Genomic DNA, 22,292 nt, shown 5'->3' on the forward strand with positions numbered 1-22,292 from the left:
TGGTATACAAGTGGCTATGGACCTAACAATTTCGATCTTTCTATTACTCCAGTCACTACTGATTGTCAATCCCATCACTGCACACCACTCTGCCTTTCTGCACAGGTAGCAGGTACTTTAGGCACCTGATACTATCATTATGGTATTGGTATAGATAAAGCAGGAAAGGATCCTTATGGATACATCATTGTAAAGACTGAAGCAACAAAATTAACAAATCAACCTGTAAAGTTTTTTTGGAGTTATGAGCAGGAGATTGCTAAACTTAACGATCTACCTACACCTCCAAAAGCAAAAAATATGTTTATTAATTTGGCTCAAGAAGTTGCTACAGAACTTATGTTAAAAAATTGTTTTGTATGTGGAGGAACCACTATGGGAGATCGCTGGCCATGGCATGTACAAGAAGCAAACTATACTGAAATAGCTCAATGGAAAGGGAACTTCACCTTTAATAACAACTTCAATGAAACCTGGCAAGTTACCTCTCATATAATAGGTCACATATGTTATACCAGAAATAAAAATAATCAGACTAAAAGAAATAAACCTATGGGATTTTTAAAATGTTCTAATGAGTGGGAAAATAACACTTGGGTTTCACAAACTAATATGACCAAACCTGAAAACTCATTGCTGGAAGTAACTAAGTTACGAGGACTTTCAGACCCTGAAAATGATACTATTGTGTGGAATTCACCTGATGGGTTATATTAGATATGTGGTAATTTTGCCTATAATATGTTACCCGCGGGGTGGTATGGGTCATGCATCTTGGGGGCGATTCAACCTTCATTCTTCCTAATGCCTATAGAGAAAAAACAAAAACTGGGAGTCCCTGTATATGATACTCTTGAAAGACGTAAACGTACCATAGATCTTGCTAAAGGGATAAAAATAGGTAACTGGAAGGATGATGAGTGGCCCCCTGAGAGAATTATTGCATATTATGATCCTGCGACGTGGGCACAAGACGGTGTCGTGGGGATATAGAACGCCGATATATATGATAAATCGCATTATTAGATTACAAGCTGTATTAGAAATAATTACAAATGAAACTGCATTGGCATTAACTAAGCTTGCAAAAGAAAGTGTATTGTCAAGAACTTATATTATGCAAAATCGCTTAGCCTTAGACTATTGCTCGCTGCCGAAGGCGGAGGTGTGTGGTAAATTTAATCTTAGTAATTGTTGTATACAGATTGATGATTCTGGAATTGTGATAGAAAAAATAACTCGAACTATGATACAAACTGCACATGTTCCTGTACAAACTTGGAAAGGCATATTGGACACTGACGGTTGGCTTGGAGGTATTTTTAACAATTGGAAGCAAGGTTTATTTTTTATTGGGATGATATTTTTGGGATTAACTATGTTGCCATGCATAATACCATTATTGAGATCCACTATGCAGAGTATTGCGGACGCAACTATCCAGAAGCATCACGCATTATTAATAAGTGTCAATACATCAGAATTAATAATCCCTGGATATCCAATGGAAGGGGGATTTGTGAGAAAGAAACAACCCATGGCAATTGCCTCCATTTAAAAAATAAAAAAGGAGGAGATGTGGGAAACTATCCCATAATTGGCTGGGTGAAATTAGCTGGGATCAATAGGATAGGATAGAATATCTGGATCAATATCTATCTGGATCAAAAAGGTCCCAGTGAACATTTGCCAAGAGCCATATGGAAAGAACAGTCCTGGGAAAGCTTTTAGATAAGGAAGCCGAATTCATTTCGAGTGTCTATGTGAATAGCAATACACAGATACACCAGAGATGAGAGGCCTCTATTATCTGAGATATAAACACACAGAATTAGCCTTGCATCCTTTTGCCGCCTCGTGTAACAATCAGTCATTCCATATGCCTAATGTAGCTCTCTGTACAATTCCATACCTCCTCATTTCCCCTTATCAAAGAGTACCTTTTGTCCCTCCTCCCTGCCCTTTCTGCCAGAATGTGTAATCAAGAAGTGATTTGTAACATACTGTGAGATCCTTTGTTTGTATTAACTGCTGACTAGCTTTCTTTGAACTTTCCTAATAAAAAGTGTTCTGGTTTAGCCAGAAACCACCATTTTCACCCAGTCTGCAGTGTGCGTGTGTGTCTCATTGCCAAAGCAGCCTAGGAATTAGAGATTCGTGAAGTGGTCCATCGGATTGTGAGAATGCTTGTATCATCAATGCAAGCTCACTCTCACACAAACTGTCATAAATACAGTATGTGCCAGATTGCACGTGCCCGAATTTTGATCGTGTGACTATGGAGATCCTGCAATGGTTAGAAGTGCGAGTACCGGTCGTAAGTTTCTTTCTTTTTCTCTACTGTTGTAACGTCAACAGTCACTAAATGAATGATTGTCAATCGACTTATAAAGGCTACCTATAAAAACTCCCTTTTTGTGACCCTGTAATCCCTTCAAAGTTGGATCGATTGGACAGAGCTGAGCGTTTACTGGCTGGATGCCCTTCCTAATGCCTACATGGGATTCACAGCAGTTATTTTTTTCACTACGCCCCAGGATAGAAATATCTGCTGCTCTCTAGGATTGAACTATCAACCGTCAGAGTGGGAGGTGAGTGTCTTCTCCACTAGGCCACCACACTGCTCCTATAAAGACTACCTCAAGAGGGTGCTAAACTTTGCTTTAGAATATCACAACAGCCCACTTTTTTCTGCTGAGCCTAAACTGGCCAGTTGTTGCAAGTTACACAGTAACCTGTTGCGTGTCTATGATGGTTTTCTCCAAGTTGATGAATTGTAGGCAGATAAATCCCCAACCAGTAAAGGGTGGGGTAGATTGTTTCAGACCAGGGATGGCAAACTTTTTTTGCCTCGGGTGCCAAAAGCACGCACACACATGCTATCATGTGCGCTCATGTGCCCACTCCCATAATTTAATGCCCCCCACCGTTCTCCCTACACATGTGTGCATGACTCCCCCTGCTGCCCTATACATGCGCATACAGCTTTCGTGGAGCCTGGGGAGGGCGAAAATGGCCTCACGTGCCCTTGAAGGCCCTACGGAGGCCAGAAATGGCCCATTTTCCGACTTCTGGTGAGCCCCGTAGGTCCGTTTTTCGCCCTCCCCAGGCTTTCTAGGAGCCTGGGGGAGGGCGAAAAAATGGCCCAAGTCACAAACTGGAAGTTGGGAATGGACTTCCGGGTTGCCTGTTTGGCTGCTTTTCTCTCTCTGGAGGCTTCAGGCGGCTTCCCTGAAGTCTCCGGAGGGCGAAAAACAGCCTAACGTGCAAACTGGAAGTCTGTTCCCGAACTTCCGGTTTGCGCGTTGAGTGGTTTTTCACCCTCTGTAGGGTGAAAAACAGCCAAAGATCAAGGCCAAAAATCAGCTGAACGCAAGCCCACTGGAGCTGTCGGGGCAATGCCTCGTTTGCCCTCAGAATTGGTTCCGCATGCCACCTGTGGCACGGGTGCCATTGGTTTGCCATCACGGTTTTAGGCAATTGTCTCATGCAACAAATTCAGGATTTCCTCCCCTGAAAGGCCTTGCCAAAAACATTGGATTTCTCTCCCACATACAGTATCTACACTCGACCTTTTTCAATTTAATTCCGCCCGTCCTCATCATTCATCACAGGAATCCCGGATGCAACCCTCAACAACATGGGAGTTTGGCACTCCTGCCAGGTCTTGTGATGAGTCAGCTGACTCATCCCAAGACATCATAATGTAACAGAAGAACACTCTACTTCCCCTAAACTCCGCTGGTTTTATTACCTAGCCTGGTAACGAAACGTTCGGAAACCAACCCACGAGCTCGGAGAACGAACCTTCAACTTCAACCTACATCCTACACCTGAGCTACAGATATTCACCACTATTGCAAATTGTTTCAAGTGCTGTGCAGGACTTTTATTCCTTTCCATGCACCCCCAGATCTGATCCAGATGCTTGAGGGGGACTCCCCCCCCCAGAGTAGGTTAGACAGAAAGGGAGGTCTTGTGTCAGAAAGTTGCTTAGGCCTACCTGGAATCTTTAAATGGTTGTTTGAAAATTGACTGGTCAATTTGGGGCGAGGTTTGCTCTTTTGTACACACAGCATGGAAACCAAAACATGTTGTCTGTAACCAGAGCACCTCTTTCCCAGCATAAACCAAACATAAAAGCCACATGATGACTTGTTTTTAAAAATTCTTCAATAACAAAAACATGGTGATTCTTGTGGGAAAACAGGACTTGGGGAAAAAGTTAAGTCAAAATTCCATAAATTCCACGTAAAGCTAACAAGACTGTCTGTTGGACGAGAATTTATTACTGTATGTAACTGTTTCTCAGGAAGTGGATTAAAAGCGACCTGATCCAATGAAGTTACGCCGGTATTAACTCACGACTTATGGCAGAGAAGTTAAAATAGGGTTTTTTTTTCCCAGCCAAGAGAACAAGTAAAATTGATCTTGCTAAAATACTATTAAAATGAAACAAACAAAATGTTGAAAAATTATATTTATATGGTTACATACGGAGCAAGAATAGAATGGGATGGGAGTAGAATGGGAATTGGAATATGGAATAGAATGGGATGGGAAGGGGATGGGATAGGATAGAATTGGAATATAGAATAGAATAGGAATTGGAAAATATAATAAATAGAATAAAATAGAATAGAATAGAATAGGATGTCAGGCCTGCAATTATATTCCTTTTAGAATTTTGGCCTGCCACACTTTCTCTTATTCCATTATGCTGTTTCATTAGTATAGTTGATGGGAGGGGGGAATAGAAGGAGAAGGATTGTGGAATGTATTGTTTTAATTCTTTTCTAGAAGCTCAAGGTCATCTTTTGTCTCCGCACTTTTACACCTGACCGGAAGCAGCTGAGTGGAGATGCCAGCGTGGACCATGTGATGGATTGTGGGTGTGGGGACAAGATCATGAACTTTTAACTGGGTGGAATTCTGATGTCATTTCCTGAATTGGGATTAACACAGATGTGCTAAGATGTCTGCTTTATTAAATTGGAACTTTAAGGATCGTTTTGCCTAGGACTCTGATTTAATTTTACATGACACTTGGAACGCTGACATAGGAATCATCTGGAAGGGGACTTGGATTACCACTCCAAACAAGTGTTTATCCAGTCTCTTCTTAAAAACCTCCAGTGATGAAGCACCCACAACTTCTGAAGGCAAGATAATCAAGGAGAGGAATTAAGGAGAGACTTCCTGACAGTTAAAACAATTAATCAGTGGAAGAGTTTGCCTTCAGAAGTTTTGGGTGCTCCATTGCCGCAGGTTTTAGAAGAACCTTCCAAGGTTCTTCTAGAAGAAACTGGACAGCCATTTGTCTGAAATGATGTAGGGTCTCCTGCTTGAGCAGGGAACTGGACCAGAAGATCTTCAAGGTGCCTTCCCGCTCTGTTCTGATTGATTGTACAGGACCTAAATCCAGTTCCACCAAAATTACAGACAGTACTCAACTGTTCAATGTCATGAAGGGCCTCCCCAAAAGATATTTATGATCCGGTTCTGAAATTTGAATGGCTGCCCCCTGAGCCCACCCGTGTTTGCAGAGTCTCATGGGTCCTGGGACTGCTTTTGATGAAAACCAGGATTTTACTTCTGCTTTTCAGCAAAAACGCCCCATAGTGAATAACAAGTTCCCTTAACCACCATGGAATTCGCTTTATGACTGTCCATTCATTGAATGGCCATGATTTACACAGTAACCGCTATATAAAAACCATAAAATCAGTTGAGTTACATGATGGCCATCTTTACGGCCATCTTGACTCACTACTATAAGTGGAAACAGGACTATTTTTCACAGTTACGACCTTTGCAGCATCCCCATGATCACGTGATCAAAATTCGGACGCTGGGCAACTGGTTCATACTTATAGCAATAGCAGTTAGACTTATATACCGCTTCATAGGGCTTTCAGACCTCTCTAAGCGGTTTACAGAGTGAGTATATTGCCCCCAACAACAATCCAGGTCCTCATTTTACCCACCTCAGAAGGATGGATTGCCGAGTCAACCCTGAGCCGGTGAGATTTGAACAGCCGAACTACAGAACTGCAGTCAGCTGAAGTAGCCTGCAGTGCTGCATTTAACCACTGCGCCACCTCGGCTCTATGACGCTTGCAGTGTCCCAGGGTCACATGATCCCCTTTTGCGACCTTCTGACAAGCAAAGTCAATGGGGAAACCAAATTCAAATAACAACCAGGTGACTAATTTATCAACTGCTGTGATTCACTTAAGGAAGTTCCTAAAACGGTGCAAAACTCACTTAACAAATGTCTTGCTTAACAACAGAATTTTTGGTCTTCAGTCCAGGACTACCTCTATTATTTTTTAACCAATTTTCTCCAATTACCGGCACCTCCCTCTTCAATTACTGAAACAAACCACGCTTAGAAAAATGAAAGCTGACTTTTATTGTTGTTTCCACAGCCAATCCTTTGACACAAACATGCATACGTAATTTGGCTACGCACACACCAATTTTTTTTTTGAAAAACATTAGTTATTAAACATACAACGTACATCCTTACAAAAATGAGTCGAAATGCAAACTTAACCTTTTTTTTAAAAAAAACAAAAAAAACGAACGGTTTTTACTAGTTTCTTTCTTTTTTTAAAAAAAAAAATCTTTGTGTCGGGTACCATTTGTACAAACACAGTTAATTTAAACAAATCTGCTTTTTTTTTTTTTTTAAGTTTTCCTCCTGGTTGCACATAAGAAAAGCTGCAAATAGAAAATGAAGTCACTGAGGATTTTTCTTTTTTCTTTTCTTTTCTTTTTAAATAGCAGTAATAGGCAGTTTTGCCATGCACAAGAAGCAATATTAAATATTAGTTTTTTTTTTCAAAAACAAAAAAGGAAAACAAAAACCACATTTAAAAATATTTAGTTCAAGTCACAGAGCTTTCTCTCATACGGAGAAATCTATAACGCGATGCAGGAATTAGCTGCCATGTACAATGGCTACTCTGAAAAGTAAAAACCAAAACCAAAATAAAAAATAAAAAATTTACCTTCCAGAGATGATACATTTCATTGATTTTGGCACAGAAAAAGAAGTTATCAGCTCACTCAAGGACAAGAACGTGATTTTTTTTTTTTTAATGGAAGAGAGGACACGGGGAAAGAAAGTCAAAAGCAAGACTGAACAAGATAAGTAGTTGCAATCACTTTTTTTAAAAAAAATCTGTGCATCTCAGTCATTGCAGAATACTGTTTACAGCAGGAACACACCTTGCAGGTAACTGTTATTGCAACATAGATTTAATTTGCTTGGAGGTAGTCTCATCGTTCAAATGTTTTGTTGTGTACCTATCGAGGAAGGAAAAACACGTTATAAGTTGATATTTCGCCGTTTTTTGTTTTAAAAAACTCAGATCAAATACGGTTTGCAGTGTTGAGATAACCATAGGAACAGCACTTAGATTTCTATATGCTTTGTAGTGTTTTATATCTCTCTATGAATGGTTTATAAATATCAGCCTATTTCCCCCAGCAATATGGGTCCTCATTTTACTGAGCATGGAAAGATGGAAAGCTAAGTCAACCTTGAGTCAGTCAGGATTGAACTGCTGGCAGTGGGCAGAGTTAGCCTGCAATACTGCATTCTAACACTATGTCATCACCATGATGCTAAATAGAGTAATTGTCTGTGTATCCATCCATCCATCCATCTCTCTCCCTCTCTCCCCCTCTCTCTCTCATATTCTCTCTCTGTCTCTCCCATCTTTCTCACCAAGGGACTCTGAGTGGTATACAAATGACATTTTAAAACAAAAACTGTACATATTTTTTAAAGAGGCAATTAAAATTCCACATTAAAAAGTTGATTAAAAGGTGGGAGTTCTGCAATAACATGTTCTCTGGATGAGAGTTATTTGACCCACAATGGCCGAAGACATGTTTGACAGAAACCAAACACATCACTCCTCCTGGAGAACCTGATACAATGGAACAGCATGGTGGTGGAAAGGTTATGGTTTGGGGCTGCTTCCTGGCATCAAGGCCAGCTTCCCATCAAAGAACCGACTATAAATTCTTCATTGTATCAGAGGATGCTTGAGGATAAAATGAGACCATCTGTCAGAAAACTGAAGCTCAACCAAAAGTTGGCCTTGCAACTATGACAGGAACCCTAAATCTTCTACTAAACCAACCTAGGGAAGGAGAGAAAGGGAGGGAGGGAGAAAGAGGGGAAAAAAGAAAGGAAAGGAAATAAGGAAGGAGGAAGGAAGGTTCTGGAACGGCCAGGTCAAACCCCAGATGAAAGCTCACTGAGGGTGGTTTAAAATGGGCTATAATGCAATAATCCCCTCATTTCTTTTTGCACAGCTGGGAAAAAATGGAGAGGAGGGTTTCTGGAGAAGTGGAGGAAAATTTCTTTTAGTTGATGTCATAGATCAGTGGACGGTTACAAGAAATGTCTACTTGAGGTTACATCTGTCCAAGGGGCAATACCAGGTATTGGAGCCATGGTGCATTTTTTTCCACAGGGGGAAAAAAAGGGCATATGGGTAGTCCTTGATTTACAACCATATAATTGAGCCTGCAATTTTGGTTATGTCACAATGGCCATAAACCAAGCTTGTGATTTTATAACCTTTTTTGCAGCAATGGTTAAGTGAACGTCACAGCCATTCAATGAACTCGATTTGTTAAGTGAATCCATTAAGGGGTGTTTTTTTTGCCGGAAACCAGAAATAAATGATGGTTTTTTTTGGGGGTGGGGGGAGAGAACCCCATCATAAATTGTAAAAAAAAAAGAAGTTTTTCAGGTCCATTGTAACACTGAATGGTCACCTAGCAACTGATCATAGACCACAAAGTTGTCTACTAGGTTTGTCAGGAACCTGTTGGATCTTCCATTTGGTACAGAGTTTGTCTCCCAGCTGATGTCAGGGTAGTTAAAACCCCCCAGCTTCAGGCAATGGGTTTGCACTACTGTTTAACCAGCAAATGAAAGAGGATGGAGGACTTGCTACCGTATTTTTCGGACTATAAGACACACTTTTTTGTCTCCCCAAAGGGATTGAAAATGTCCGTGCATTTTATAGATCGAATATTGCTGAAGCCCTGCCCACCAGAAGGCCCATTTTTCAGGCCTTTCTTCGGCCTCCTTTTTAGCCTGTTTTTAGGCTTTCTTGTCCCATTTTCTTTCTCGAAAATGGGCCAAAAAAGCCTCAAAAATGGGCCAGAAAAAGGCTCAAAATGGGCTAAAAAAAGTCCCCAAAACAGGCCAAAAGCCTAAAAAATGGGTAGAAAAAAGGCTGGAAAAAGGCCCCCCAAAAGGGCCGAAAATGAGGTGTGCAGAGGCCAAAAACCTTTTTTTGTTGTTTTGCTCTTCTAAATTTAGGTGCGTCTTATAGTCAGGTACGTCTTATAATCTGAAAAATACGGTAATTCTTACAAATCTGTTTCTTGGAAGCAAGAGAGCCACAGCTAGCAACTCTATGCAAACCTCCGGGATTCAAACTGAAGGGCATTCACTCTACGTCAAGATGGATTTTAAAAAAAAACCCACACAAACACATCCAAAACGCAACAATTGTGCTTAACACGAGAGGGTTTGTGAGGTACCTGAGAGCATTTAGAAGGCCTTCTACGCTGTTTGGAGGCTGGTCTTTGAGAACTTTGATGCATCCTTTCATCTAGAGTGCCATAAAACAGGAAAAAAAACAAAATATAGTATTTCAACGAATGTCTAGACATGAGGCAGTAATTCCGTACCTGTAATTTCAGCGAAGTGATTCATGCAAAGACCTTTTTATTGGATATTTTAGGAAATATCCAAACTTGGCGTCAGGGTAAGTCACCTAAATTCTTAAAATGACAACTTAATAATAATAATTTTTTAAAAACCTGCCACCACAAAAAAATCAAAGAAACTGCAGCACACATTTTCTCAAGCTCTGTCTAGTTGTGAACTTGGAGAGATCCATACGTGTAAACGAATCCTGAATTATCCCATCTATTGTCTAAATTATTGATTTTTCTGAATTATCCCATCTGTTGTTCAAAGCAATACTTTGAATGCTACATCACCCATGATGTGTTGTTTATATGCATTGTTAGTAGAAAAATATAAAGAACCCCCACAGAGGAAATAACACACAAAGGAGAATCCAGGCAAGCGCTTGAAACAGCAGAGATGGAATAGTGAAAATAACAACTCAAAATCATCACAAAACATTAAGAACAACAGAAAGGGCTGCTTGGTTATCTATATATATATATAGGCTGTATGTGCATGTGTGTGTGTATTTTCCAGCATAACTCTGGAACGCCTCGAGCAATTTCAACCAAACTTGGTACACAGATGACTTACTCTCTGGAAACAAATACTGTGGGGGTAAGACACCCCTAACACCCTTCAGGGCGTGTGTTCTGTTAAGATACAGCCTGTTGTGCCTTCTACTGTACTGCCGTACAGTACAGAAGCTGTACAGTCTTCTACTGTACTGCCATAAAAAGGCTTCTACTATACAACACAGTGGCGTTGCCATGATAATGGCATCACAGTACTCCACAGTGGGGCTTCCACTGGCCCGGACATTTCGTCCCTATAAATAAATACCCGGGTAACACCGGGCTATCAGCTAGTGTTTACAATAAGGGGGGGGGGGGTTTCAACATATCATCTATTCAATGAAGAAGGGTAATGACTAATAAGGAGGAAACAGAGTTATTCCTGTTTTCATTCCATCTTCTATAACCAAATCTATGTGTTCCTCCAGAAGATTGTGAAGGAGGAGGAGGAAGGGATGAGAATAAAACTTGAGACTAATAAAACTATGGTCATGAAATACCTCTTTATTTTGAAAGAGTTTACATTTCCAGGGCTAGTTGAATTGCATTCCAGAATACTGAAAGAATCACCTTGATGGGCTGGCCAAATATTTGGGTATTATTATTATTAGACTCCCTGGAGAACCGAAATCTTATCTTCAGAAAGAGGAGGAAGGAAGATCAAAGATGCAGAAAACGATAGATCCATCATTTTGATACCAATGCCTCGGGAGATGCTATAGTAACAGATCTGTTTGTAAGCACTTTTAAAAAAATAATGAAGCCAGCATGGATTTGTCAAGAACAATTCTTGCTACATCCCATTTTTCAAAAATTATCTCATTTTTGATCAAATAGCTTCCCTAACAAATTACAGGAAGAGTGCAGATTAAATATTGATCAGCACCCTCACTTGGTATTGCTCTCCAATTCGATGAGGTGGGTATAATTATTGATCTACCTATTTATCCATTTAATTGGAATGCTTTCCTGCCCACTTAATCCGCTTGCTAATCAGCATGTTGTAGGAACTTGGACTGAAGTGGTGTAGAGCAGCGGTCACCAACTGGTGGTCTGTGCACCACTGGTGGCCTGTGAGAAAATGTTGGTGGTCTGCAGAAAAAAATATTTGCATTTGTTATATTGCACTAAATCAGGGGTCCTCAAACTACAGCCCCTGGGCTGGATACGTGCAATGAATGTTTGCGTTGCTGCAGAGAGTTTCCCCCTTTGGGGGTCTTGTTGTGTGGGTCAGAGGGAGGGGCAGAAATTCCGACTTGGGGTCTGCTTCAGCCTCCTGGTGTGGGGCTTTGGGTGAAGGCTGGAGGGAAGGGCCGCTGGTGGCAAAGAGTTGGAGGGCCTCGTTCCAGTGGGACTGCATCATGGCCTGGAACTGGCTGACCATCTCAGCCCAGTGAGCCTCCGGGCGCTGGTATCTGGCCTTGCACTCCCGCAGGTCTGCTTGGAAAGCCTCTGCTCGTAATCCTCAAGTGAGGTGCTTCTGCTGAGCCTCCTTCTCGGTCAGACTCAATTTGAACTGAGCTGTTTTGCCAACTCTTTCTCATGGTGGCTGCTTAGCTCCAACAACTGCTTCCTGTTGGGGCCATAAGGAGCGGGAACGGGCAGGTGAAGAGTGGCTGGGAGGAGAGAGGAGAGGCTGGTGAGAGGCTCCTTGATGTGAGTGACATCAAATTGGCCATGCCTATCCAGTCACATGACAAACCTCCCCCCCACCATGCCCACCCAGCTGATCATTAGGCAGATTATATTAGCAGTCCGCGGGATTTAAAATTATGAATTTAGTGGTCCCTGAGTTCCAAAATGTTGGGGACCCCTGGTGTAGAGAATGTGTCTCCCATTTGCAGCTGATACAAAATTGAAGGGGAGGCTTAATATGTTAGGAGAAGTAAAGTTTAAAATTGAGTTGATAGGCTGGGAAAAAAAACGATCTGAATATAGTTCTGTAAAAAAAAAAAGTACAGGTAGTCCTCAACTTACAACAGTTCATTTAGTGACCATTCAAAGTTACAATGGCACTAGGAAAAAAAAGTGACTTATGACCCTTTTTCATAGTTACAATAGTTGCAGCATCTCCGTAGTCACGTGATCAAAATTCAGGTGCTTGGTAATTGACTCATATTTAAGACGGTTGCTGTAAAACCATAAAAGTTGTAAAACGGGGCAAAACTCTAACAACTGTCTCGCTTAGCAATGGAAATTTTGGGCTCAACTGTGATCATAAGTCGAGGACTATCTGCACCTTTCATTTTTTTCCCTAAAGGTTCTCATTCAATGGCAAAAATGCGCAAAGCTTCCCAAAATCTGAAAGGGAAGAAGTATTCTTTCAGAGAAGCGTAACAGAAACAGCATCAAGGGCTTCACCTAGGAAGCGAATTCCAAATGTGCTAGGATTGAACATTTAGGGGAAAGATCATGGAGGAGTCCTAGATTGCAAACTGAATTGGAAACCGTGTTGCAATAAAAACACTTATTGGGCTGACTCAACAGAAGCATCGTTGCCAAATCACGGGAAGTAATAGTTCCCCTTTATTCTGCTTCAGTTAGATCCCGCTGGGCTGAATTTTAAGGATTCAGAGAAATTGGAAGAGGCTAAGAGAGGTGCAATAAGGATGATCAGGGGAGGATAAATCTGAGAGAATGAAGGAAGCAGGCAGGGTTACTTAAGAAAAAAATATATCTGAGAGTCACATGGTTGCTCTCTTCAAATGAAGTCGTTGCAAAGGTTGGATGTTGTTGTTAGTTGCGAAGTCGTGTCCGACCCATTGTGACCCCATGGGCAACGTTCCTCCAGGCCTTCCTGTCCTCTACCATTCTCTGGAGTCCATTGAAGCTCACGCTGATTGCTTCAATGACTCCATTCAGCCACTTCATTCTCTCTTGTCCCCTTCTTCTTCTACCCTCAATCTTTCCCAGCATTAGGCTCTTCTCCAGGGGATCCTTCCTTCTCATTAGGTGACCAAAATATTTGAATTTCCTCTTCAGGATCTGGCCTTCCAAAGAGGAGTCAGGGTTGATCTCCTCTAGGACTGACCGGGTTGATCGCCTTGCAGTCCAAGGGACTCGCAGGAGTCTTCTCCAGCACCAGAGTTCAAAGGCCTCAATTCTTTGGCGCTCAGCCTTTCTTATAATCTAATTTTCACAGCCATACATTGCAACTGAGAAAACTATAGCCTTGACTATACGCACTTTTATTGTCAGGGTGATGTCTCTGCTTTTTAGTATGTTGTCTAGAGGTTGGATACCGTGGACTAAATAGTCATTCCAATCTATAATTAGCCCTCTGTGCCCTCCCAATGTCCGTCTGTCCCCCAACCCATTCAGCAATGAAAAGCAACATTTCAACTATCCAAACACAGAACTTACATCAATTTTTGAAGTTTTTGCAAAAGCACCCACTGGATGCACATGGTCGTAGAGGATTATAACACCCACCATTACCCTCAGGCAGAAGGATACGGTCTCCTCGTTTGTGAACCTGCTCCTGTATTCCCTGGAGAAACAACAGACGACATTGAAAGAACATTGGATTACCAAAAGTTGAAGCAACATAACCTGTTTTCCCCAAAATAAGACCTCCCCGGATAATAAGCCCAATTGGGGTTATTATTTTGAGTGCATGGGTTAAAATAAGCCCTCCCCGAAAATATCGCAAGCAGCCATTAAGTGACCACGTGAGTTCAGCTCAATAACTTCCCAAAACATGACCTACATTTGCCATGAGAGATTGCAGGACAGACATTTATGAAGAGTCTTAAATTAAGCTTATCAACTATGACATCCAACTATTGTTATCAAATCTTTCTTTCCATGAGACCTGGCTCAGCTCCCGAACTTTATTTTTTAAATTTATTTATTCATATCTTGCTTTTATTATTTTTTTTCAAAACAACTCAGGATGGAGAACATGTCTAATATTCCTTTTTTCTCCTATTTTTTCCACAACAGCCCTGTGAGATGGGTTAGGCTGAGAGAGAGTGGTTGGCCCAAATCACCCAGCCAGCTTTCATGACTAAGGCAGAACTAGAACTCAGTCTCCTGGTGGTCAGCTCAAGGTTGCCCAGTTGGCTTTCATACCTAAGACTAGAATTCACATTCGCCTGGTTTCTAGCCTTATGCTTTAAACACTAGACGACACTGGCTCTCCTTAAATTTGATATTGTTCTTAAAGGAGAAAGCTGCCTTTACATATTTTTTTAAAAAGGCTTTAACTTTACACAGACTGTACTGTAGGCAAAACAGAGAGTTTCATACTTTTTTTTTAACTATGTAGGAGGTGAAAACATGTAGAAAACTACCGGACACCTTGGAACGCATCTCCAGTGTTGAAATACTTAACAGTATTCCCACAAGAAATAAACTGGAGAGTTTCCCCCTAAACGTAAGAGAATATTAAAACTGAAAGTGCCAAAATCTCTCTAAGAAGAATGTAACTCCATCTGCTCTTTAAGCGGGGCGCGATTAGTTCTACTGGGAGAAAATGGGAAACAGTCTTTATTTCTCCCTAGGTCACCATCACCTGATGATGAGGCAGGGCAGAGGCAAAATGTATTTTATGGTTCTATTTCAGGGGTGGGCTGCTGCAGGTTCACATGGATTTTGGCAATCCTCTAGCTAAGATTCTGCTCAGTTTGGCAGACCTGCAAATCCCACCCCTCGCTGCAATCTCTCTTTCTCCCTCAATCTCTCTCTCTTTCTCCCTCAATCTCTCTCTCCCCCTCAATCTCTCCCTCAATTCTCTTTCTCTCTCAATCTCTTTCTCCCTCAATCTCTCTCTCTCTGTGTCTCTCAATCTCTCTCTCTTTCTCCCTCAATATTTCTCTTTCTCCCTCAATATCTTTCTCCCTTAATCTCTGTTTCTCTCTCAATCTCTTTCTCCCTCAAGCTCTCTCTCTCAATCTTTCTCTCTCTTTCTCCCTCAATCTCTCTCTTTCTTCCTCAATCTCCCTCCTTCCCTTTCTCTCCTTCTCCCCTTCTCTCCAATGGCTGGGAAAAGATCTGCCACAAATCTCCCCCACCCCCCCTATTCCTACCCTAAAAGCAACTTCTGGCTGAAAGGATTCCTTTGAGGAGAAGAGGAAGCTAATTTAAGGAAAATAGGTTTGGCCTCAGCCTTTGTTCTATATATGTTGCAACAACCTCAGCGGTTGGGAGAGGGATGGGAGGAGACTACCATTCTGCAATATTCTGTCAATTTAGAAAGGTTCCGGCTAACACAAGCGCAGCTTTGTGTTTATCTGTGTGTGTGTGTGTGTTTGCGCAGAAACCAGAATGAAGTGATTGGCTGACTTTACCTTCCTTCTTTTACCGATTTTAATTTCTTTCAGTCTTTTACAATTTTACTTGTACCAATAAATTCATCGTAATGATGAGGATCTTCACCAACTGGGAAAAAACCCTCATTTACGTTAATTGAAAATTTACAAAATACTACTCAAATACTTCCTTGTCAAGCAAGAAGGAGGAAGGGGGGAAAGTCACCAAACATATATTTTAGACTATAAAAGGTATTAAAGTAATGGCAACTTTTGTCAGAGATTCTTCCAAATCTTCCCAGGAATAAAAAGCCAACATGTAAGAGTTGCTCCCATATTTGTGAAAATCAAAGTTGACTGTATCCTTTTGTGTAAGATAATCCTCAGGTTATGACCATCACAGCGATACCTGCCGAGGGCCATACAATGGTCAGTCATGCAACCTACATGATTTGATTTTACAATTCTTTTTTGCACCTGCGGTTAAGTGAATGCCACAGTTGTTAAGCAAACATTACCGTCGCTACACAAACCAATGGTTCGATATGGGTGTGGTTTTGCCAAAAAATGGAAGTAAACGCCAATTTTTCAACAAAGCCATTGCAAAACGCATTCATGTGACACTACATACAATATATCACAGAAGTGAGTACACCCCCTCACACTTTGTAAACATTTAAGTATATCTTCTCATGTGACAACACTGAAGAAATGACACTTGGCTACACTGTGAAGTAGTGAGTATACAGCTTGTATAACAGTGTAAATGTGCTGTCCCCTCAAAATAACGCAACACACAGCCGTTCGTGTCTAAACTGCTGGCAACAAAAGTGAGTACACCCCTAAGTGATCATGTCCGAATGGGGCCCAATTAGCCATTTTCCCTCCCTGGTGTCATGTGACTCAGTGTTAAAAGGTCTCAAGTGTGAAGCTGCTGTGTTAAATTTGGTGTTATCACTCTCACTCTCTCATACTGGTCACTAGAAGTTCAACATTCACCTCATGGCAATGAACAATGAATGCAACCATTAGAACTTTGAATCCGGGTCGTTAAGTATCTGCCAGGTAGATCTGTCAGAACTTTGGACTGTCGCTAAGTGACCAGTCGTAAGTTGAGGACTACCTATGTTTAACAATTCTCACTTGCAAAGTAAACACTCATTTGGGTTAAGATAAGTATCTAGAGCCGAGGTGGCGCAGTGGTTAAATGCAGCACTGCAGGCGACTTCAGCTGACTGCAGTTCAGCAGTTCGGCTGTTCAAATCCCACCAGGCTCAAGGTTGACTCAGCCTTCCATCCTTCCGAGGTGGGTAAAATGAGGACCCGGATTGTTGTTGGGGGCAATATGCTGACTCTGTAAACCGCTTAGAGAGAGCTGAAAGCCCTATGAAGCGGTGTATAAGTCTAACTATTGCTATTGCTATCTAGTAACTTCTTCAACAGGTCCATGTGCTTTTCTTGGGAGCATGTTGGAAGTGGTTTGCCCTTAGCCTCCTTCTGTTTTTCTGGTGTTTTACTTCTTGACTTCCCAAACTAGCTGACATCTCTGGAGTTACCCATCCAGACCTGATGTCACTTAGCTTTATGAGTAAGTCCAAGGCCAGGTCAGTATAGCCAACTATCTGTGAACCGAAGGAATTAAAAATGATTCCTACATTTCCCCGTCTGGTCGGTTTAGACCAGTGATGGCTAACCTTTTCTGGACTGAGTGGCCAAAGCATGCACGTCCGAACCCCTCTCCCCATACCACTACACGCATGCATGTGTGTCCCACGCATGCACCCAGCCCGGAAGACCAGCTGGCTGGTGGGAGGTGAGTGCATGCGCGGCAGAGCTGAACTGGGGCGACGGCTCACATGTCATCAGAGAGGGCACTGGGTTCGCCATCATGGGTTTAGACCCTATGCATATTGGTGCAAGTAATCCTTCACTTACAACCACAATTGAGCTCAACATTTCTGATGCTATGTTAATTTTGCCCCATTTTATGACCTTTCTTGCCACAGTTGTTAAGTGAATCTGGCTTCCCCACTGACTTTGCTTGTCAGGAGGTTGCCAAAGGGGGGCGCGTGAGCCCCAGGAAGCTGCAACGGTCATAAAAATGAATCACAGTTGATAAACATCCGAATTTTGATCCCATGACATTCAGGGACATTACGACGTGTGAAAAACAATCATAAGCCTCCCCCTTCCCCAAATGCCATCGTCATGTTGAATGGTCAGTAAATGAACTGTTGCAAGTCAAGGACTACCTGCATCTGACAATGATGATATCTGGAAGCGATGGCTGTACTTACGGGGTTTCCAGCATAACTCTGCAAACGCTGGCCATGGTGCTTAAGCAATCTGTGGTGTTTTCTATAGGTAAATTCTTGTTCTGTGAACAGATGGGCAAGGAAGAAAAAGGTAATGAAATGCGATCGGGAGCATCGTTTTTGCCTGCCCTTTCTTAATTGGGGAGGGGTGGTGGTTCTGAAATAATAATAATAATTATGGTTAAGGATGGCCCAACGGTTATTTGGGCAATTTCTCCTGATTGTATACTGAGAACTAGGAGGAATATTCAGAGATTCTGTGGTCTAATGGGTTTGTATTCTAACCTGGAGCTGCCCTTAAAGAGCACGCCAAAGTTTCTGCTGGCACAAAATGCATTGTGCCAGCGGAAAATGCACAGCCACACTTTGGCTCTGGGAGTTGCATTGGTCGTCAGTTTGCTGCCTTATGGATTTGACTTTTAAAGCTCGATTAAAGCCATAGGATCTTATCTGAGGGGCCATGTGAACTGCCCCAATGGCATATACAGCAAATGGGATATTATTTTATCAAGAGGGTAACTTTACTGGTAGATCGATATAGGCACAGTAGAAGCAAAGCCAGTTCTGAAGTTTTCGCGTGAAAGACTGTATAAATAAAATCCCCATTGGGGCCATTGTCCCCCAATCTAGTGCAATTTTGGGAAACAGTCAGCTCGGCTCAGAAGGCTCTCATCGTTCGACCTCGAGGTGTTGGTATTCTCCCAGTCCACAGACTGTGCACATGAATTCTTCAATTCCCTCCCAGGCCCCTCATACATTCCAACTGTACCCCCCACCCCTTTCTCCTCCCTGGTTTCTGTTGTCTGGCTGTGAACAAAAGTGCACAGCGAGTTGGCCTATGACAGATCACCTCTTTCCAATTATAACTATCTACCCATCTGATCAAGCCTAGTAGAAGAGATATGATCCAGGTCCTGTCAATTAGCAGCTCTGGAGATGCATCTTTTCTGTTGTGGCCCCCACCTTCTGAACCATCACTCCTCAAGGGGATGTTAACCCCATCTTTGTCAGTCTCCTGGAAAGCCTTAAAAGCCTGTCTCAAAGATGCTTTTTTCAGGAAGCAACTGGACTTTGTTTTTGCTTTGAAGATGTTTCGCTTCTCATTCAAACAAAAAGTCTTCAAAGAAATAACAAGAAAGTCCAGTTCTGTCCTGAAAAAGCACATTTCGGACAACCAGGATGACTGAGAATCTCTACAGGCCTTAAAGCACAGTTCTTCCTTGGGGATCCCATGGTGAACCTGCATTGTATGAGGCTAAATGAGGTCGAGAGGCCCTGGATAAGAGCCGAGATGGCGCAGTGGTTAGGGTGCAGTACTGCAGCCACTTCAGCTGACTGCTAGTTCTGCAGCTCGGCGGTTCAAATCTCACCGGCTCAGGGTTGACTCAGCCTTCCATCCTTCCGAGGTGGGTAAAATGAGGACCCAGACTATGGGGGCAATATTCTGACTCTGTAAACCGCTTAGAGATGGCTGAAAGCCCTATGAAGCGGTATATAAGTCTAACTGCTATTGCTATTGGATGCCTCTCTGGGCTCGGTTGTTGTTGTTTTTTTTGCAGACATTTCATTGCTCAAATTAGGCAACATCATCAATGCTAGACTAGCACTGATGATGTTCCTTAGCTGGGTAATAAAACATCTGCAAGAAAATAACCAAGCTCAGAGAGCACTCTCATCCAACTCTGAGCTAATAGTATTCTTCTTTATCAATATCTTAGAATTCTTTTATATTTTCATTTTTGTTCTTGTTTATGATAGATAGATAGATAGATAGATAGATAGATAGATAGATAGATAGATAGATAGATAGATAGACAGACAGACAGACAGACAGACAGACAGACAGAGAGAGATATTGTGATATGGTTTTGTTATTCTACTTGTACGCTGCCCAGAGTAATTTTTTATGAAATGGGCAGCTACACAAATTTGCGAAATAAATAAATAAAAACCCCCTGAGAAACATTACACAGTTCTTGCTGTCCGTGAAGAACAATTCATAACACTGACAAGGCTTCACCCTTCCTCTCCACTGAAATCCCCAAACTAAAATTTATGCGAACCAGTCACAAAAAGGCACAATCGTTTTCCAAAACAATCTGTGTTAACGAAAACTAATTCATGCACCTACCTCTGAAACAAATTTTGTTGTGGCATCACTTAAGGTTTTCAACATTGGTGTCGCTTCAGCGTAAAATAAGGACATTCGGTTGGCCAATTCGTTGTTTACTTCATTTTCCCCTTCTGCCTACCAAAAGTTAAAATAAATGTTTGCATGATTAAACGGGTCAAGTGGAAAAGAACACAGGGAGTTATTTTCTTCTATTCTACTTATAAAAGGTTACCTACTGGGACATTGTTGATTCTCATACGACTTAAGGTTCTTCTATAATAACTGAAATCATTCTGAATTGCAGGATTTGTCATCTAAAAAAAACAAAAGACAAGGTCAAGATACCAAGAACCTCATAACAAATTTACATACAAGCCTGAACAAATCAGTTTCTGATACCCCAAAATGACGCCCACAGAACCTCCATGAAATATTGAAAACATTAATTGCCAAATCTTGTGAATCAGGATCCCGTGTATCCCCCATACATGACATTTGAGGGGAGAATATGCCAGTTCTTGAGGCAGAGGAATCCTGAAATCATGTTTAAGATTTGGTGAACTTGTGAGGTTTTCTACTCCTTTCTGATCTCCTTATAGGTAACTAGTATGCCTGTCCATCATGAACACTGTTAAGTCTTGGTGACTCTCACAATCTAATTATTGTGATTTTATTAGGTGAAATGTCAACCTCTGCCTTAACCAGGGGTGGGATTGAAAAATTTTAGTAGCCGGTTCTCTGCCCAGTTCCTGGATGGGCGTGGCCATGGGGGGGCATAGCCTACTTGGCCTCCTGCACCATGGCGGGGGAGGGGCTTTTCGCCTTCCCCAGGCTACAAAGGCTTTCCTCGAGCCTCGGGGGGGGGGGGGGGGAGGCAACCTTCCCAAAGCTCCAGAAATGGAAACAGGCCCATTTCTGGACTTCCAAAAGGTCCCTTTTTTGCCCTCCCAGAGTCTCCAACCTTGCACTTATCTGGCATCCAAAACAGGCCGTGTGGAGACTCCTGAGAGGGTGGGGAATGGGGAGTGGTGTGTGGGGCCAGCCAGTCCTTCCAACTACCGGTTTGGCGAATCAGATGCAAAATTAGCATCCCGTTTGCCCGAACCGGCTGAATCCCACCCCTGGCCTTAACTTCTTCAAAAGAGGGCTGAGTTTCTAAATTGTAAAAGGTGGAGAAATTAGACATATTTGATTTTGTTTAATCCTGCCTTTATTATTTAATAGGTAACTCTGGGCGTTGAACATATGTGATATTTCCTTTCCTCTTCCTATTTTCCCAACAACAACCACCCTATGAGATGGACTGGCCTGAGAATGATTGACTCAAAGTCAGCCACCCAGCTTTCATGCCTAAGACGAGACTAGAACTCACAGTCCCAAACCCTCCAGTCAGCCTATGATGCCTAATAAATAAATATAAATAAAATGGCATTTCAAGCCCAAGTCACTTCACTAGCATTGATGATCATGGTACATGACCTGATCATATATAAAGCTTAGTCAATTGGCTTATTAGTGATGCTCCAAAATGTAAATAAGCAAAAATGGTGGGTCTGGGGTATAATTATCAGGATTACCAGATATTTTTTTTCTTCCTCTGAAGATTGCACTGAAGTGATGGATAGGATGCAAAACTATAATAGCTCCTGATTTTATTCAGGTCCCTTATTTATACCATTGTGGTCGGTTATTTATATTCTTAATGTGGATTCATAACCTGACTCATCTAACAAAAAGATTTACTAGTAAATATGACTTTTCCAAAAAAATATTAGAAATATATTATTTCTGCAAAAGGCAGAAATAGGAAGAAAGACATCTTTAAGTACCTCTTTATGTTCTGACTGAGGCTTCCCAAGAGCATGAAGCAAACTCCTTGTCCCGATAAAACACTCTTTTATTAATTTACTGTGAATTCTGCTCATTCACATGCAGCAAAGTCTTTCAAGGGAGGATTTACAGTCACAGACCTTATCTGGCTTGGAGAGTTGACAGGCTGATATCTGCAAAACTTGGCAAGGAGTTTCGGAGAGTCATGAATCAATTAAGCAAACTAATTGTCTCCTGTAAACTCCACTCCCCTTTCATTCCTCTTTTATTTCCTCTGGGAGGGGACATTCATCGTCTACCTGTGGCCTTACTCCCAAGTTGCTCCCTGTTCTTTAGCTGTTCGTCTGGCAACTCTGCGCATGCGCACACTGGGAACAGGCTCTAGCTGTTCTTCTGTCCCACTGATGTCTGACTCTGAGGGCAGCTGATAACTGGCATACGGCTCTGGCCCCCCTTCTGCCTCCGACACAGAAC

At 42.0% G+C, this 22,292-nt stretch overlaps 1 protein-coding gene across 2 annotated transcripts in view; it reads right to left on the reverse strand.

Moving 5' to 3' along the window:
- Positions 1 to 6,395: 6,395 nt before the first annotated feature.
- Positions 6,396 to 22,292, reverse strand: part of CYRIB (CYFIP related Rac1 interactor B) — a 113,357-nt gene continuing 97,460 nt past the window's right edge. For both annotated transcript variants that reach the window (XM_032223329.1, XM_032223328.1), the window contains exons 8-13: positions 20,225 to 20,302; positions 20,007 to 20,123; positions 17,858 to 17,937; positions 13,672 to 13,798; positions 9,580 to 9,650; positions 6,396 to 7,314 (exon numbers count right to left, since the gene is read on the reverse strand). In XM_032223329.1, coding sequence (XP_032079220.1) covers positions 7,251 to 7,314; positions 9,580 to 9,650; positions 13,672 to 13,798; positions 17,858 to 17,937; positions 20,007 to 20,123; positions 20,225 to 20,302 — 537 coding nt within the window. In that variant the 3' untranslated portion in view covers positions 6,396 to 7,250. The remainder of the gene's footprint in view (positions 7,315 to 9,579; positions 9,651 to 13,671; positions 13,799 to 17,857; positions 17,938 to 20,006; positions 20,124 to 20,224; positions 20,303 to 22,292) is intronic.

This window comes from Thamnophis elegans, chromosome 8 (genome assembly GCF_009769535.1).
Source record: "Thamnophis elegans isolate rThaEle1 chromosome 8, rThaEle1.pri, whole genome shotgun sequence".
In the NCBI taxonomy this organism is placed as follows: domain Eukaryota; kingdom Metazoa; phylum Chordata; class Lepidosauria; order Squamata; family Colubridae; genus Thamnophis; species Thamnophis elegans.